The 18,048-nt window shown below is 48.3% G+C and overlaps 4 protein-coding genes across 4 annotated transcripts in view; 3 read left to right on the top strand and 1 right to left on the bottom strand.

The window, feature by feature from the left end:
* Window positions 1-6,917, bottom strand: part of LOC310824906 (protein broad-minded-like) — a gene marked incomplete at its 3' end in the record, with an annotated part of 14,203 nt that extends 7,286 nt beyond the window's left edge. The window contains 10 exon segments of the mRNA XM_083698163.1: window positions 1,117-1,176; window positions 1,755-1,968; window positions 2,240-2,301; window positions 2,417-2,520; window positions 2,710-2,788; window positions 3,407-3,532; window positions 3,692-3,763; window positions 5,532-5,709; window positions 6,015-6,176; window positions 6,749-6,917. Of these exon segments, the coding sequence (XP_083554289.1) occupies window positions 1,117-1,176; window positions 1,755-1,968; window positions 2,240-2,301; window positions 2,417-2,520; window positions 2,710-2,788; window positions 3,407-3,532; window positions 3,692-3,763; window positions 5,532-5,709; window positions 6,015-6,176; window positions 6,749-6,906 (1,215 nt within the window).
* Window positions 6,918-7,555: 638 nt separating this feature from the next.
* Window positions 7,556-11,153, top strand: hsdl1 (hydroxysteroid dehydrogenase like 1). The gene is made up of 4 exons (XM_083698157.1): window positions 7,556-7,991; window positions 8,240-8,685; window positions 9,066-9,329; window positions 9,871-11,153. The coding sequence occupies exons 1-4, from the start codon at window positions 7,772-7,774 to the stop codon at window positions 9,940-9,942; spliced, it is 1,002 nt and encodes a 333-aa protein (XP_083554283.1). The 5' UTR covers window positions 7,556-7,771; the 3' UTR covers window positions 9,943-11,153.
* Window positions 11,154-13,288: 2,135 nt separating this feature from the next.
* Window positions 13,289-15,235, top strand: gja11 (gap junction protein, alpha 11; the record flags this gene model as incomplete). Its single annotated transcript, XM_083698158.1, has 4 exons — window positions 13,289-13,603; window positions 14,019-14,199; window positions 14,538-14,755; window positions 14,975-15,235. 4 exons carry the CDS (start codon window positions 13,289-13,291, stop codon window positions 15,233-15,235), a joined length of 975 nt encoding a protein of 324 aa, XP_083554284.1.
* A 1,958-nt stretch (window positions 15,236-17,193) lies between these two features.
* Window positions 17,194-18,048, top strand: LOC310824902 (gap junction Cx32.2 protein-like; the record flags this gene model as incomplete). The annotated part of the gene is made up of 1 exon (XM_083698159.1): window positions 17,194-18,048. One exon carries the CDS (start codon window positions 17,194-17,196, stop codon window positions 18,046-18,048), a length of 855 nt encoding a protein of 284 aa, XP_083554285.1.

The raw sequence follows: 18,048 nt of genomic DNA on the forward strand, positions 1-18,048 counted from the left end.
TAACCAGGTCTGGTGGAGAGAGAACACCTTCATCCACACTTAAGCAGGTCTGGTGGAAGATCAGCTGGAGGCTGGTGGAGGCAGAGATCGGAGGACAGGCTCATTGTAATGTATGGAATGAACAGCGTTTGATACCATTCCCTATTCCATTCCATGCCTTACAATGAGCCCGTCCTCCGGTTTCTACCTCCCCCGGCCTCCCCCTGGTGTAGATACACCGCCACGGAGCGGAGCCACATTCATCATGTGTAATTATGGCATCGCAGGGAGAGAGAGGGACCACTTATCCCAGGCACTTACCTGAGGGGGGACACGCCACAGCCAGAAGAAATGTCTCCATTTAAACAGATAATAAAGTTGGATTATTATAATTCCTCACAGGGATGTCTGAAAGACTGGAAACAGACAACCCACGACCTGCCAATCACCAGAGGGAATAACTAGGCCTGACTGGAGTTATTACCGGCACTTTCTCTCCGAGGATCTCGGCCTCGGAGCAGAGCAATAAAGGGTAGAATCTTCTTTATCATCCCTCATGTTCACCCTGCATTAGACACGGAGGCAATTAACACCCGGCTGTAGACAATGTGACCGCGGTAAAGGTGCCAAGTCATTTGTCATCGTGAGCGAGGGGGCCGTTCCGAGACGGATGTTCCTGGGAGTGTGTGTCCCGGCATCATCAACACCTCGTCCATCGGACCACCCTCGTTAAAAAGCAGACCCCGCAATCGCTGCGGTAACAGCTTCTTTAATGACAAGTCGTGAAAAAGCAACGAGTCGATGAAAAATTAAGTTTTAATAGATAACTTTTTCGAGAGCGGACCAGGGAGAGTCTGTCCTGGTTCAGTGGAACAGCACTAGTATTAACATGATGAGTCAGTCAGTCAGTCAGCCAGCCAGCCAGTCAGTCAGTCAGCCAGTCAGCCAACCAGCCAGCCAGCCAGCCAGCCAACCAGTCAGTCAGCCAGTCAGTCAACCAGCCAGCCAGCCAGCCAACCAGTCAGTCAGTCAGCCAACCAGCCAGCCAACCAGCCAGCCAGCCAGCCAGTCAGCCAGTCAGTCAGCCAGCCAGCCAGCCAGCCAGCGAGTCAGTCAGCCAGCCAGTCAGCCACTCACCAGAGACTTGTACTTCCTCTCCAGCAGTCTGAACACCACAGTCCTGCTGTAGTAACCATGCTGGAGGAGAGAGGAGTGACATCATCATCATAATAATCATCATCATCATCATCATCATCATCATCATCATAACCACGCTGAGACTACTACACTCTGCAGTGGCAATTGGCCAGTGTTTATGTTATGTCTGTACTAAAGAAGCGTATAGAAGAGCAGGGAAGAGTATAGAAGAGCAGGGAAGAGTATAGAAGAGCAGAGAAGAGTATAGAAGAGCAGGGAAGAGTATAGAAGAGCAGGGAAGGGCAGGAAAGAGTATAGAATAGCAAAGAAGAGCAGAGATTAGCAGGGAAGAGGATAGAAAAGCAGGGAAGAGCAGAGAAGGGCAGGGAAGAGTAGAGAAGAGCAGGGAAGAGCAGAGAAGAGTATAGAAGAGAGCAGAGAAGAGTATAGAAGAGCAGGGAAGAGCAGGGAAGAGTATTGAAGAGCAGGGAAGAGCAGAGAAGAGAAGAAGAGGAGAAGAGATAATAACTGTCAAGGCAGGGTAAGGGTTAGGGTTAGGGATAGGATTAGGGGTTAGGGTTAGGGTTAAGGGTTAGGGTTAGGGTTAGGGGTTAGGGTCAGTTGGGGTGAGTCCTCACCATCCACTTCTTGAACCAGGTGGCCTTGATGTCCAGTAGGGCCAGCAGGTGGATGGGCTCCAGGGTCCTCTCTGTCCCCGGGGACCCCAGCCCAGGGTCCTGGGGGGCCAGCAGGTGGATGGGCTCCAGGGCCCTCTCTGTCCCCGGGGACCCCAGTCCAGGGTCCTGGGGGGCCAGCAGGGAGAAGGTGCTCTCTATGATCTCCTCCATGTACCTGGACAGGCAAGGGAGATGACTCATCAAGATGGCCGACCAAACTAAATCTAGACAAAACCACTGTTGGTATCAAGGTTCCCAACACTCATAGAACATTGTGGTCCTCTGTGTCTCAGCTGGTAGAGCATGGTGCTAACAACGCTTAGGTTGTGGGCTTGATTCCCGCTGGGACCATCTATACTGAAATGTATGAACTCACTGCAATGTAAGTGGCTTTGGATAAAAGCGTCAGCTAAATGGCAGATATATTATATATTATAAGGTCTTACTTCTCTGGGTAGCGAATCCAGAATGTCGTCACCTCCTTCTGAAAATCATTCATCAACCGCATCTGAATGAAAAGAAACAGAAAACAAAATGTCCAGATGCCACACAATGAAACAATGAAACAATGAAACAATATCACAGAGATGGGTGGAAGTGGCGTGGACAGACGGCGCTCTGACCTGCTTGAGAAGACGTGTCATGTCAGGACTGTTGACATCAACTCCAGCTGACCCGGCAGGAAGTCTCCGTTTATGGTACAGGAAGTCCGACTCCAGACTCTTAGCTAAGCGTCCACAGACACAAAACACTTCATCAACAAGACATCCCACACATCCAACACACGCCAGAAATCTAATGTGTAAATCTAATCGAGCATTTCAACATTATTAATCTGGGAACCCAGAATTCTACGGGCCGATGAAACAAACACGTTTGGAAATCTAAACGGAGGAGAAACTAAATAATGCATCACCCAAACTGGAGTAGATCTCTCTCGTCACGTTCAGAGGGGAGGAGGAGAATGTTTTGGCAAAGAAGCGCAAGACCTTATCCTGAGTGAAGAAACACAACAACAAGACCTTATCCTGAGTGAAGAAACACAACAACAACAACAGCAACGCAACATCATGACAGATGGCTATAACACAGATGACTGTCCTCAGGGGGGGAAGCCTTGCCGTTTCACACACATTAGGCTTGCTGTTAGACAAGCGTTTATCTGGGGGGGGGGGGGGGCAGCTAACACTGCTTATAAAACATTGAAAAGGGAACAGCAGATCCCTGAGGGTAAATTCCCACATCAGAGTAGTCTGTTCTTCAACGTCTTGTTTATGTGACATGGTTTTAAATGCGTATCACTGCACCGTCGTCTCCCGGGGTGAGTTTTAACTTCCAGAAGTAGTTCACTGTTAAGGTGTTTTGTTGAAGGCAAACATGCAAACTTTCTCACAGAGCCTCTGACTCAGACGGGTGTGAATCTGATCATCTCTGTGTCACACAGGACATGACTGGGTTGGCCAGGGTCGCAGAGAGGTGGGTGTGTCTGTGTGTGTGTGTGTGTGTGTGTGTGTGTCTCACACTGAGGAGACGACTGGGTCAGCCAGGGCAGCAGGGAGGTGTGTGTGTGTGTGTGTGTGTGTGTGTGTGTGTGTGTGTGTGTGTGGTCTTACGCTGAGGTCAGGGTCAGGGTCGGCCAGGGCAGCGGAGAGGTTCCTCCTCAGGCCGGTCCAGCTCTCACAGCTCAGCACGTCAGAGGGCGGGGCACAGCACAGGGCCTGGAGGGCCTCCCAACGCACCTAACACCACAACACAACAACATCAACACAACAACAACATCAATACTACACAACACAACACAACACAACACAACACAACACAACACAACACATACAACTCAACTCAACACAACTCAACAACCCCCCCCCCCCCCCCCCCCCCCCCCGCCCGCCCCTGACCTCTTTGGGCCTGCTGGGGTCAAGCTTCTCCGCCAGGACCTGCAGCTGCTCTTGCTTGATAAAAGCGTAACTCTGAAAAGACACAACAGGCAGCAGCAGTTACGTCATCAGTGACTACGTCATCAGTGACTACGTCATCAGTTACTACGTCATCAGTTACTACGTCATCAGTGTTAATAAGCAGCAGCAGTTACTACGTCATCAGTGTTAATAAGCTGCCACTTTGTGTAATAATTACAGCACAAAATATAGCTGATTACACCTGAACTCAACCTGAGGTGGTGTAATGGTTTACAGGTAGAACAGAGAATCCCGTCCTAGCTGCTCTTACTCAGACCTGAACTCATGCTTGCATAAAGAGGGCAGGGTGGCCAGTAACGAGGGCAGGGTGGCCAGTAACAAGGGCAGGGCGGCCAGTAACGTGTTCTCTGGATGGTTGGGTGGGTCCCTCTTTGCCCTGCTAGCTTTCTGCCCTGCCTCCATAAATCAACACAGTCTCTGCCAGCTGCATTACACAACAGCCTCTCTGGCGCCTGGACAACCAGCCCAGGCCACATTCACCCCCTGAGACTGGAAGTAGCCTTATTGATTATCACATAAAACATAAAATCATGAAATATTAGACCTACTTACTCGTCCAAAAGGTGTGTTATGGTATAGCTGGGAACTGAAACTATGTGTTGTACAATAATAAACCATGAGAGGCTTTACTGTGATATCTAATAAGTAGCCTGCAGCCTGCCTGGAGCTCCATGTCTGTGTGGTACTAACTGGGACTAACTCCTGGGACTAACTCCTGGGACTAACCCCTGGGACTAACTCCTGGGACTAACCCCTGGGACTAACATATTTACATTTTACATTTATGGCATTTAGCAGACGCCTTTATCCAAAGCGACTTACAACAAATCCATTTGTTTAAGTAAGTGAATCATCGATCCAACAGTCATCATAAGACAAAGTAATCAATGCTCACACCAGGGGCCATTGGCAGTCACAATGCCAGAAGCCAATTTTTTATTTTTTTATTATTATTTATTAACAGGAGAGAACTTGTACAGGGGGGAAGATGGGGTGAAGAGGTCTCAAGGGTTGGGGTTAGGGTTAGTACAGGGGGGGTAGTGGGGGTGAAGAGGTCTCAAGGGTTGGGGTTAGTACAGGGGGGGTAGTGGGGGTGAAGAGGTCTCTAGGGTTGGGGTTAGGGTTAGTACAGGGGGGGTAGTGGGGGTGAAGAGGTCTCAAGGGTTGGGGTTAGGGTTAGTACAGGGGGGGTAGTGGGGGTGAAGAGGTCTTTAGGAAGGACTGTTAAGATGTAGGTGAAGAGATGGGTTTTCAATCTATGGCGGAAACTCCTGGGACTAACCCCTGGGACTAACTCCTAGGACTAACTCCTGGGACTAACTCCTGGGACTAACCCCTGGGACTAACCCCTGGGACTAATGGCACTGTGAACGGTGACTACTGGAGCCATACGAGTTGCAGGTCTGGAGCCAGGCAGGAAGGAGGGCCTCAGGAGCGAACTCTCCTCCATCCTGCCCTGCCCTGCCCTGTCCTGTCCTGTCCCCTCCTGTCCCCTCCTGCCCTGCCCTGCCCTGCCCTGCGTGTGTGTATGTGTGTGTGTGTGTGTGTGTGTGTGTGTGTGTGTGTGTGTGTGCGTATGTGTGTGTGTGTGTGTGTGTGTGTGTGTGTATGCTTGCGAGCGGTTGTCTCTGCAGCCTACCTGGTTAAAGGAGGAGTCTCTGCAGCCTACCTGGTTGAAGGAGGAGTCTCTGCAGCCTACCTGGTTGAAGGAGGAGTCTCTGCAGCCTACCTGGTTGAAGGAGGAGTCTCTGCAGCCTACCTGGTTAAAGGAGGAGTCGCTGTCTGAGTGGTTGTCGGTGTAGTGGTTGTGGGGGTGCTGGTGCTGAGCCTCTCTGTGCAGCTCCTCCTTCCTCAGCTGGTCCTCCTCAAACCTGTTGATCAGAGACTCCACCACCACCATCATGGTGTTCTTCAGAGTCTGCATCATCTGCTTGTATCTGGGAACCAGAGACGAGGAGGAGGGTCCGAGCAATGTGTCATAATATCATAGGAGGCAGAAGGCCTATCATGTACACACACACACACACACACACCTGCAAGCATGCGCACACGCATACAGACAACCACATGTACACACAGACACACACACACACAAAACTAACACGCAAACACACACACACACAGACACCCACGGACACACACACAAACACACACACACAAACACACACACCCACGGACACACACACACACACACACACACACACACACACGGACTCACACACACACACACAGAGCTACTCACTCTGCGGACTCCCTGGTCTTCCTGGTGACAGCATGGACCAGCGTGTCATGTCCCGAGCCGATGGCGTGTCCGTCCCCCCGGGCGCAGCTCTCCGTCTCCTCCTCTATCACCGCCCCCACGGAGCTCTCCACGTACTGACGCAGGTACCTCACAAACCCTAAACTGGGGAACAGCAGCAGACCACGTCAACGTCCTGGCGTCGTACCACCGTGTGTGAACAGAGAGGCCAGGACAGATACAATCCACAACACTGGACGACACATGGAAGGATGAAGAGGCAGATGGATGGATGAAGAGGCAGATGGATGGATGAAGAGGCAGGTGGAAGGATGAAGAGGCAGGTGGAAGGATGAAGAGGCAGGTGGATGGGCACCATCATGCTTTAGCTTAATGCTCCAATGGAAATGCTACAGAGGCAATGGATGTAAAGGAAAGCCATGCTCGAGACCTGAAACCTTGGGTTAGACCCCCGAGCTAAAGTCTAACACCTAAGCTTCTGCCTGGCAGCCTTACACAGTATTGTGTCGTGGAGGCGACCCGAGTTCAAAGCCAGTCAGTCACAGTAGCGATGGATAGCGGGAGTTTCAATAGTGCTTTACTTGTAGAAGATGCCTAGGCTTTTGCGTGGCTGGCTAACACAGTCTTGTGCTTACTTGTGTCATGAGCTTACTTGTACAGTAGATGATCCCTAGGCTTGTGCTCGGCGAGCTAACTCAGTCATGAGCTTGACTTACTTGTGGAAGTTCTTGTCCGTCTCCTCCAGGTGCAGCAGGATCTCCTCAGCACACTCTATGGACGGAGCTCCTGAGATCCTGTCCCTGATGCTCTTCAGCAGCTGCCTGAGGAGGGACTGCAGCTCAGCCTCGTCCTCCGCAGAGAACTGGGACATCATGGTCCTGGTGATGACGATGACGATGATGAAGAGGTGGAGGACTCCCTTCTCTACACAGTACTAGCATCTGAAGAATATGAAGTGGTGTTAACTTAGTTAATGGGTTACGTGCGGGTCAGGTTGGCTGCGAATCAACTCTGTCGGCTTGCAAGTTGCAGTGGTATGCTAACTAGCTAGCCAGTTAGCTAGACCGGCATGGCTAACTTGAAGAAGCGGGGCATAGCTAAGCAATTTACTAATGTGGGTTATGGAGAGCATTGCTATACTTACATAACTCAACTGTTATTGAAGATGCTACATAGATGTAGCATCGCTGGCTACGTCGGTGACAGCTCCGTCACTATGGAAACAACCAGCTAGCCGACGACGCCGTTGCATTGTGGGATATTCAGAAAAGCAGATGACGGTTTAGCTACTTTTTTTTTTTTTTTTTTTTTTTTTTTTTACTGCTGGTAGAGGTTTAAGTATTTGTGGCCAATTTTTGTATGACCGATAGTTTTGTGTTGTATACAATAACTGTAATCTCATAATGACATAGAAGCGTTGCTATTAGTTACTGCGCCTTTAAACCCCGTGACAGCGGCAGTCACGTGGGGCTCCTTGTTTTGAATCCTCTTCCGGGGTTTCGTCTCGCTGTAGAAGAGCCTCATCTGTCAAACCCGCAGAGACCTTCTCCTTTCTTTACTTTACATGGCAAAGTACCACACTGCGATTTAACTTGGCAGCAAGTGAAGGTGATCATCCATCGTGGTTATTCGACATCTTCAGAGTACGCTTGAGAACTCGCGTTGCATCACTTAGGCTCTGCGTGCCGAGCTTCTAAAAACAGCGACCCGGGACACGGCTAGGCTAGGCTAGCGCTAGCATGGCAGCTGTTGACAGTTTCGACCTTTTGTACAGAGAAATTGCTCGGTCATGCAACTCGTACGTGGAAACACTGGCCATTGTCGGTGCTCTGTATACGGCCAGTAAAGCTTTGGTCCTGATGCGGGAATGCTGCAGCTTGATACGGGTGCATTTCCTTCCTCGCATGATGCCAGGCAAGCGTCTTGCCCATCGTTACGGTGAATGGGCCGTCATTTATGGTAAGGCGCAAACGCGCTCTAACGCCGTTCTAGCCGACACAGTCAATGTGATTGTGTTGCATGTATTGTGTGTTGTATTGAATGTGTCTATTCATGTCCGGCTGTTTGCTTGTGTTCTTCTTCTGACAATTCCTTTCCAATTGCCCCCGCTGGCATTGACGGACGTTGTTGAATTGAATTGAATTATCAGTAATTCTCTATCTTTCTCTCTCAATATGGCTGACCTCTTGTCTGCCTATGTTCCACAGGGGCTTCAGAGGCCATAGGGCAGGCCTATGCAGAGGAGCTGGCCAGGCAGGGCATCAGCATCATCCTGGTCAGCCAGGAGAGGGCTGGCGTTGTCGACACCGCCCAGGCCGTGTCGGAGGCCTACGGCGTCCACTCTGTGGTGGTCGTGGCCGACTTCAGCCAGGGGCAGGCGGCCAGCAAGCCTGTGAAGGACGCCCTGAGGGACAAGGACATAGGCTTCCTGGTCAACTGTGTGGACGAGTCCCTCGGCAACCCGCGGAACCTAACGGAGCAGTCCGAGGATCGCCTATGGGACGTCGTCAACAGGAACGTCGCCGCGGCAACGCTGATGACGCGTCTGGTTCTCCCCGGCATGGTGGAGAGGAGGAGAGGAGCGGTGGTCAACATCTCTAACGGGGCCTGCTCCAGGCCTTCTCCTGGCAGAGCTGCTCTCTCTGGATCTGCGGTTAGATCACACACACGCACACATAAACATACACACACACACAGACACAGACACACACACACACACACACACAAACATACACACACACACAGACACAGACACACACACACACACACACACACCCTGAGAATGCATCATGACATGCGTTTTATCAGTTTTAGGGGATCAGATGCACTGTACCCCTGAAGCTGAAACACCAATAACTCAGTCACGAACCTTCAGTCACCACAAAACATCCCCATAATGACACTGTACAGTGTCGTCACACGACTGGACCTCTTCCTACGGGACAGTGACACTTGTGTGTTTGAATGCATTAATGTTCCTGTCAGTCCACTGCCTCCTACTCAGACAGCTGTGGTTCTGCTCCGTCTCTCCAGGCCTACCTGGACAGCTTCTCCCGCGCCCTGCACCACGAGTACGGCCACCACGGAGTCTTCATCCAGAGCCTGGTGCCTCTCCACGTGGCGTCGTCCTGCAGAGGAGGGGCGTGGTCCGGAGGAGGGGGGGCGTGGTTTGGAGGAGGAGGAGGGGGGGGGGCGGGAGGCTGGCTCGTGCCACGGCCGGAGGTTTACGCGCGCCACGCCGTCTCCACCCTGGGCGTCGCTCACAAGACCACCGGCTACTGGCCACACACACTGCAGGTACTGAACACACACACACACACACATACTGAGACACAGGTGTCTAAGAATAGGACTCTGGAAGGTTGAAGGTTTAAGTTTAATAATGGAACAATATGCAGGTTTATTTATATATGTATTATTATTATTATTATTTCTATAATTTATATTATAAATTAACGCCTTTATCCAAAGCGACTTACAATATATCTACAGTAGCTGGTGGTCAACATGCAGTAGACCGTAGTCCCAACTGACCTCCACAGCTTCCCATAGACCTCACCTTTAAGGTTTCTCCTCTGGATGAGGATGTTCTAACGTACAGCTAACACTAACCCTGTATTCCTTGTGTTCTAACGTACAGCTAACACTAACCCTGTATTCCTTGTGTTCTAATGTACAGCTAACACTAACCCTGTATTCCTTGTGTTCTAACGTACAGCTAACGCTAACCCTGTATTCCTTGTGTTCTAACGTACAGCTAACACTAACCCTGTATTCCTTGTGTTCTAACGTACAGCTAACGCTAACCCTGTATTCCTTGTGTTATTGTCTGTTCCAGTATGGACTTGTGCAGTGTGTTCCAGAGTGGGTTTGGGTCCTGGGATCACGGATGCTCACCAGCTCAAGCTGAGGACTCTCTACCCCGTATGGAAGACTGAACTCCAGCTTCAGGACACTGTTATAGTAGCCATAGCATTATTAGATCTGGACAATTCATTAATACTATTATATTATATAATACACATTGTTCCTAGCTAGCTATACAGTCTTAAAGATGCATTACCGAACTTGTGTTTCTAATTCTTTACATCAGATCCTGGCTTTGGTGTTGTCTTTGTGGTTCATGATCTAACTGAAGGACTCGAAGTGATCAATAATGAAGGATCAGACAGTGGGTCCTCAGAGAACAAGATGATGTTTTTATTGACAAGACAGGCGCAGACAAATCAGAAGACAAGACAAGGTGCCTGATAGAACGTTCTGGATCAGCCGTTTCTCAAAGTCTAATTCTCCTGTGCATTCCCAGTTCTACCTGGTTCTGTCAGATTTAGCGTTGCACTGATTGACATTTCTCCATGCTGGACACCTGCAGACGACTCAGACACAGAGATTGTGTTCTGTTATCAAACATTAACTAAATTTTTGAAGCAAAATATGACAAACAGCGATAGTACACCAAAGTCAAAACCACTAAAGCCCCTCTTCTATATCCTCGCCCTTTTATTTACTTTCAATGGCTGCTGGGGCACCAAACAATTCAGTTGACCTTTGGCCCCCTTTACCCGACTTATCTCATTAGACCACACAGTCCTCAGTTTAAGGGTTAGGGTTAGGCTTTTGGCTTGCGAGAGCTCATTTTAGGACTAGTGACTGAAGTTCTACACAAGCTCTGTAGAGCACCTTTAAAGATACATTTTATTACACTGAATGACTGTGTGTAATGATTGGAAGCTTTACTTGCATCAAATGTTTATTTATTCAGAGAATATAATGGATACAGGAGTGTAGTCTGTAAATTGGCCTGCGCTGGTATCTATAAGTGAGGTTGTGATCTGATTTCAGGGGTTTGAGACGAGGGTTCTTTGAGGAGCTGTGCTTTTTGAGCTTGAACCTGATTATGTTAATCCAGTTGTTTTGAGAACGACTGATATTTAAGAGTTGAAACTGAAATGTATTTTTTGATTGACAGCTGTGTTGTGGTGTGATTGCAGAAAGACTTTGTGAGGCTTTGTGTGTTGGATCACCTTTCATCTACAGTATATTTATAGTGGGGGAATATGAGTCAGGGGAGGCTGGTGGAGGTAGAAATCGGAGGACGGGCTCATTGTGATGTGTGGAATGGAACGAGGAATGGTATCAAACATGCATTACAATGAGCCCGTCCTCCGATTTCTACCTCCACCAGCCTCCCTTGACATGAATATGTTATGCATTGCATAAAGAAACCATTTAGCCCCAATAAAGATAGTTGTGACTATTTAAATACTGTACTTGTCGATTGTCTTGAGGATGTTATTTCTGACTATACAACAACTGAAAAAGGAACAATAGTGTCTTATGCTTTTCTCTCCAAATACGACATGGTTTTGTAAATGTTTTCCCCTCCTCCGACCTCGACCATGTTGACAAACAGAGCAATCTTCTGACCAGCCGACAAACCAGGTCAGACGATGTTGGTGAACATCACAAGGACACGTGCAGCCAAGTCTGCAGTGACATGATAAAGTCTACAGTGGTATTAACCAGTTGTTATGAAGTAACAATCCACAGAGGAAATTCATAATTTACTTGCGCACATTCCACATGTATAACATGTGTTCTTGCTGCCTGTTAGCAGTATCCTTAAGACTGGTTTAAACTGGCTTCAAAACAAACTTTTTTTTATTGAATATTGGCATTTATAGATCTCACAGAAGACACAAAATGACCATCTAATGGTTTCAGGTTTGATAGAATTCCCCCACGCCCAAACCCTGCCCTAGGTCATCATAATGGGCAGGGGGAAGAGGGAAAGTGGGATATGTAGTCTTGTAGTTCAGACGGTGCCTCTTCCATAAGAGGGAAAGTGGGATATGTAGTCTTGTAGTTCAGACGGTGCCTCCTCCATAAGAGGGAAAGTGGGATATGTAGTCTTGTAGTTCAGACGGTGCCTCCTCCATAAGAGGGAAAGTGGGATATGTAGTCTTGTAGTTCAGACGGTGCCTCCTCCATAAGAGGGGACGGATGGGAAGGTTCTCTTCTTCTTCTTCTTCCTGACTGTTATCCTCCTTTGAGAGACACCCGGCTTCATCGTCTCTTCTGGGTTTATCCCATCGGTAAGTTAGAAGACACAAAGAACTCATATTTTATGAGAATTACATCACATATTTAGAGATTTACATTATTGAATATCAGATACATGCAAATTATGATTTTTAAAAACTGATGCAATGATCTCTGAACAGAGTTACAGTGAACTGCGGTGTGGTTAGTTGTGAGTTGTTGATCATATTGCATTGGCCAGTATGGTTAATAAGGTTACTCTGAAGTTTGTGTGTTCTAGCTGAATAAGGTTCAGAATTAGACTAGAATGTGTTTTAAATGAGTTAGTATAAGGGTTGATGGGGGGGGGGGGAAACGATATAAACAATATCAAAGAAAAAAAAAGTGTAGTACATCAGCGTTCGCTCAAAGGAATCAGTCAGCTGTAGTTGAAACAGTTAGGATGGCCCGGGGTTTGTTGGACTCGTCTGTGGCACTTGGACTGTTTGTAATGTAAAGAGGGGAATGATGTGGAGATGCCTTGCGTCTGTAGCATAGACCTATCACTGTTTAGAGGTTAAACAAGGTCTCGGCCTTGGTTCCCACCAGATTATGGAACTCCTGTTATGGAACTGGAGTCCTGAGGAAAGGAAAAATAAACTGGAGCACACTTTATTGTTACTCCACGTTTCTGTAGAAAGATACCTGACATCAGCTTCTGGGGCCGCACTTATCAATGTCCTCTCTCCAGCGGCTCACGCCAGCCCATGGCAACTGATAAACGTGGACCTTGAGGCCGCGGTCTTGCATACTGTTGATATTAATAGATGTAGGTCACTTAGATTATTTTAAACCTGCTAATCTTGTGTTTTTAACTCGTTAAAGTGTGGGTTGTAGATTAATTGAATAGGATAATGTCTTGATTCTTTGATTTCTGCCCTGGCATAATTGATACCCTCAATGTCCTGGTTTTCTGGACCCAGATTAAGGACCCAGATTAAGGCTACTCCTGGTCTAAAGCATCTTCAATGAAGTCTCCATTGGAAGTGTTATTGAGAGCAGGACTTGGCCTTATCTGTGTCTGGAAAACCAGCCCTATTTTCATAATAGACTTGGACTGAATCGAACGTCCGTACAACGTTTTTGGTATTCATGGGTTTTTTCTGACGATGATAAAAGAAACTGAACTGGACCTCGATTCCCCACTTCAGCAGACTTTACAACTGGCGCATGAAATGGGTGAATGGGACTTGCTGGGCCGTCTGCTGGACAAGGTCCAGAGCCACTCCACCGTCATCGGCAAGATCTGGCTGACGGTCCTGTTTGTGTTCCGGATCCTGGTTCTGGGCGCCGGCGCCGAGAAGGTGTGGGGCGATGAACAGTCGGACTTTGTGTGCAACACGGACCAGCCCGGCTGTGAGAACGTCTGCTACGACCGGGCCTTCCCCATCTCACACGTCCGCTTCTGGGTCCTCCAGATCATCTCTGTCTCCACACCCACCCTGGTCTACCTGGGCCACGTCCTGCATGTGATCCACGTGGAGAAGAAGGTAATAATAATAATAATAGTAATACTATATTACATTTGTATAGCGCTTTCTTATGGATTCAAAGCACTTTACATGCCTGCGACCCTTTCAGAAGGTGAAGCATCTTTAGGTTCGAGAAAAGTGCTATCGATATAATATATCATTATTTTGGTGATTGATGATGATATTGATGATGATGATGATCACGACGATGATGACAACAGCGGTGACAGTGATGACAGTGATGATGATGATGATGATGATGATGATGACAGTGATGATGATTATGACGACAGTGATGATGATGATGATGACAGTGATGACAGGGATGATGATGACAGTGATGATGATGATGATGATGATGATGACAGTGATGATGATGATGATGACAGTGATGATGATGATGACAGTGATGATGATGATTCTTCCCACGCAGGTGAGGGAGAGGATGCAGAAGCAGGTTCAGGATGAGCAGGCCAACCTGTTCCTGAAGAAGGGCTACAAGGTGCCCAAGTACAGCAACAGCAACGGGAAGATCAACCTCCGGGGCCGCCTCCTCCGCAGTTACGTGGTGCACCTGCTGGTGAAGGTCCTGTTGGAGGTCGGCTTCATCGTAGGTCAGAGGCTCCTTCTGGTTCCTTCTACTGTATATAGTATATCACGGGAGGCTGGCGGAGGTAGAAATCAGAGGACGGGCTCATTGTAATGCATGAAATGTATTCACGTGCATACCATACCAGGACAAACATGATACATTTTCAATGTGTTCAATTGTATCTATCTGTCTCTGTCTGTCTCTCTCTCTCCCTCTCTCTCTCTCTCTCTCTCTCTCTCTCTCTCTCTCTTTCTCTCTCTTTCTCCCTCTCCTCTCTCTCTCTCTCTCTCTCTCTCTCTCACTTTCTCTCTCTTTCTCCCTCTCTCTCTCTCTCTCTGCTGTTTTCCGTGTGTCCATCAGGTCAGTACTTCCTGTACGGCTTCACGCTGCAGGCGCGCTACGTGTGCAGCCGCTTCCCCTGCCCCCACCTGGTGGACTGCTTCCTGTCGCGGCCCACCGAGAAGACCGTCTTCATCTGGTTCATGCTGGTGGTGGCGTGCGTCTCTCTGCTGCTCAACGTGGTGGAACTCTGCTACCTCTGCCTCAGGGCCATCAAACAGTGTCTGGACCGGAAACAGGTACGCACGCACACACTGAGATGGATGGAAATGAATGAATAAGTGTTTTGTTGTTGTTGTTAAGTTTATTGTGGGGGGATTTTCCATCCTCCTCGATGGGTTTTGATGTGTGTTTTGTTGTAGATCTTGTTGAAGCAACTTTATGTTTGTTCTGAGATTGTATAACGAGCTTCGTTCATTCATTCATTCATTCATTCATTCATTCATTCTTTCACTCAGGACTACACAGTGACCCCCGTGACCCCTGTTCTAGAGAAGAAGGCTGCGTTTGAGAACCGGGACCATGTGTTCCAGAACTGGGTCAATCTGGAGCTGGAGCTGCAGGAGAGGAAGCTGGGAGCGGGGGGGTGGGTGGAGGAGGCTGGGGGGAGACGGCTGGGGGGAGGGGGAGGAGGGGGAGGAGGGAGCGGGGTGACAAAGAGTGTGGAGACAAAGAGTGTGGAGGGGTCTGAGGAGAACACAGGGGAGGTCCAGATCTGACCATGTTTGACCCGAGTGTGAGACAGCTATTGTACACAAGCCCTGTTCACACAGCTAGCTTGGATGATAACACAGCCCAGACTTATCTGTACATTTACAATCTTTACGGCCCTTATATTTCCACTTCTTTTAAAACATTGATAGATATGTTTTCTTTTTAAGACACTAGTATTTTATTTTGGACCTCAGTTTCTTGTTCCTTTTTATGCATATTTTTGTAATACCACCATTTTGTTTTATTGAATAAACTGATCTTTTATAAAGACTCTATTCTGGTTGATTTCACCGTGTTTGGTTAGATTTATCTTGTTCTAATTTAAAGACCCAATATATCTGTGGTCTTTATTTAATAAAAAAGCTTTCAACTCTGCAAGATTCAACCTATCCCAGATAAGCGAGTTGACAGTGGTGTGTCAGGCACGCATACCCCTGCGTCGTTGTTAGCTGTCTGTCAATCATTACGGTCCCTCGAGGTCCAGCCGGTCCTGAGAGGGTTAACTTCTGAAGAGTTAAAACCTCATTTGCTGATTATTACATCATGACAGGACCAAACTCAAGGTTCAACTAGTGTTAGTGATCATTCCAGACCCAGAGGTCTTCAGAGACAGGTGGAACAGGTAAGATGCAACTTTTCACTGCTCACTTCACATTTATGCTTTTGTAGAAATACTAATATGGGGGTTTATTAGATTTTTTTATGTGATGATTTTTTTTCCCCCATTTCAAATAATGTGTTTTAGAGTGAACTAATGAATGTCATTACATTTACACGCTTCAGTTCACATTCACTGAAAGCGTTTAATTGTGACACCTTTTCCTACTCTCTTATTTATCTTCATTCCTTGTAGATATTTACTTTATATTTTTACTTAATCTGTACTAACTAAAGTTTACCTATTTTCGTTGCGTATACATCCAGGTCTCGTTTAATCAATGACTGTTTACTTTTCAAATGTTTGAAATCACTTTTCCATGAATGACAATTATCTTTTTTGTTAAACATGGGTTCATATAACGTACCTCAATAATAACGTTTTCATGAACTACAAATGTTTGGGTTTATGACAGTTGGCCTCACGCCACGGTGTGTGTGTTCCAAACGTCTGATTAATGATTACAGTGAACTGAGTGGAAAAACCTGACAGGGATAAGATGGACCTGGGTGTCTCCTGCCTTTCCTGCTGATCCCTCTCCTTTCTCACAGACCCTCATTTTCAGCTGATCCCTCTCCTTTCTCACAGACCTTCAGCTGTTCCCTCTCCTTTCTCACAGACCTTCAGCTGTTCCCTCTCCTTTCTCACAGACCTTCTGCTGATCCCTCTCCTTTCTCACAGACCTTCTGCTGTTCCCTCTCCTTTCTCACAGACCCTCATCTTCAGCTGTTCCCTCTCCTTTCTCACAGACCCTCATCTTCAGCTGTTCCCTCTCCTTTCTCACAGACCCTCATCTTCAGCTGTTCCCTCTCCTTTCTCACAGACCCTCATCTTCAGCTGTTCCCTCTCCTTCAGTGCTCCCTACTGAAGCCTACTCGAACATAAATACTATATTACAATCGTACTATTATAGTATTTCAGTACTATTACGATATCTATTCTTCTCTCACTCACATTCATGTTTTTCAGATGTTGTCTTTAGTCAGCCACCATCATCACTTCATCTTGTACCCTTTCTGTACTCCATCCCTTCATTGTGTGTCCATCTCCATTCAACACTATTCTGCTCTATCAGTCTAGCCAAGTGGAGAGGCTGGCAGAGGTAGAAATTGGAGGACGGTGCTCATTGTGATGCATGGAATGGAATGAGGAATGGTATCAAACACTGGTCTACTCCTATTTCAACATGTTCCCCCTCTCTTCTCTCTCCTCTCTCCTCTCTCCTCTGTCCTCTCTCCTCTCTCCTCTCTCCTCTGTCCTCTGTCCTCTCCAGAGAGCCACTGAGTATCATCATCGTCTTCAGCCATGGGTGACTGGGGTTTCCTCTCCGCCCTCCTGGACAAGGTCCAGTCCCACTCCACCGTCATCGGCAAGATCTGGATGAGCGTCCTGTTCCTGTTCCGGATCATGGTCCTGGGCGCCGGCGCTGAGAGCGTGTGGGGGGACGAGCAGAGCGGGTTCGTCTGCAACACGCAGACGCCCGGTTGTGAGAACGTCTGCTACGACTGGACCTTCCCCATCTCGCACATCCGCTTCTGGGTCATGCAGATCATCTTCGTGTCCACGCCGACCCTGCTCTACCTGGGCCACGCCATGCACGTGATCCACCAGGAGAACAAGCTCCGCTTGCTCATCCAGGAGGCCGCGGGCAACCACATGCTCAAACAACCCAAGTACACGAATGACAAGGGCAAGGTGATAATCAAGGGCAACCTGCTGGGCAGCTACCTGACCCAGCTGTTCTTCAAGATCGTCATCGAGCTGGGCTTCATCGTGGGCCAGTACTACCTCTACGGGTTCTTCATGGTCCCCATGTTCCCCTGCTCCAGGACGCCCTGCCCCTTCACCGTCGAGTGCTACATGTCCCGTCCCACGGAGAAGACCATCTTCATCATCTTCATGCTGGTGGTTGCGTGTGTGTCTCTGCTGCTGAACGTGGTGGAGGTGTTCTACCTGCTGTGCAGCAGGGTCCGGTGTGGCAGAGGCAAGGGGACCCACAACATCACAACGGCAGAGAACCCCGCCAGCCTCGCTCCTGGCTGGAACACCGTAGACACTCACAGACAGAACAAGATGAACCTGGAGTTTGAGAGTGGGCAGAGCACCGCGGGGAGTTTAGATGGGGCCAAGGAGGAGAAGAGGTTGCTGGCAGATAGTTGA

This window comes from Argentina silus (assembly GCF_951799395.1).
Source record: "Argentina silus genome assembly, contig: scaffold_225, whole genome shotgun sequence".
NCBI lineage: Eukaryota > Metazoa > Chordata > Actinopteri > Argentiniformes > Argentinidae > Argentina > Argentina silus.

Coding starts and splice junctions, on each gene's coding strand:
- hsdl1 (XM_083698157.1), top strand. CDS start 7,772: ATGGCAGCTGTTGACAGTTTCGACCTTTTGTACAGAGAAATTGCTCGG. Junction 7,992..8,239: donor TGAATGGGCCGTCATTTATG/GTAAGGCGCAAA, acceptor TATGTTCCACAG/GGGCTTCAGAGGCCATAGGG. Junction 9,330..9,870: donor ACTGGCCACACACACTGCAG/GTACTGAACACA, acceptor TGTCTGTTCCAG/TATGGACTTGTGCAGTGTGT.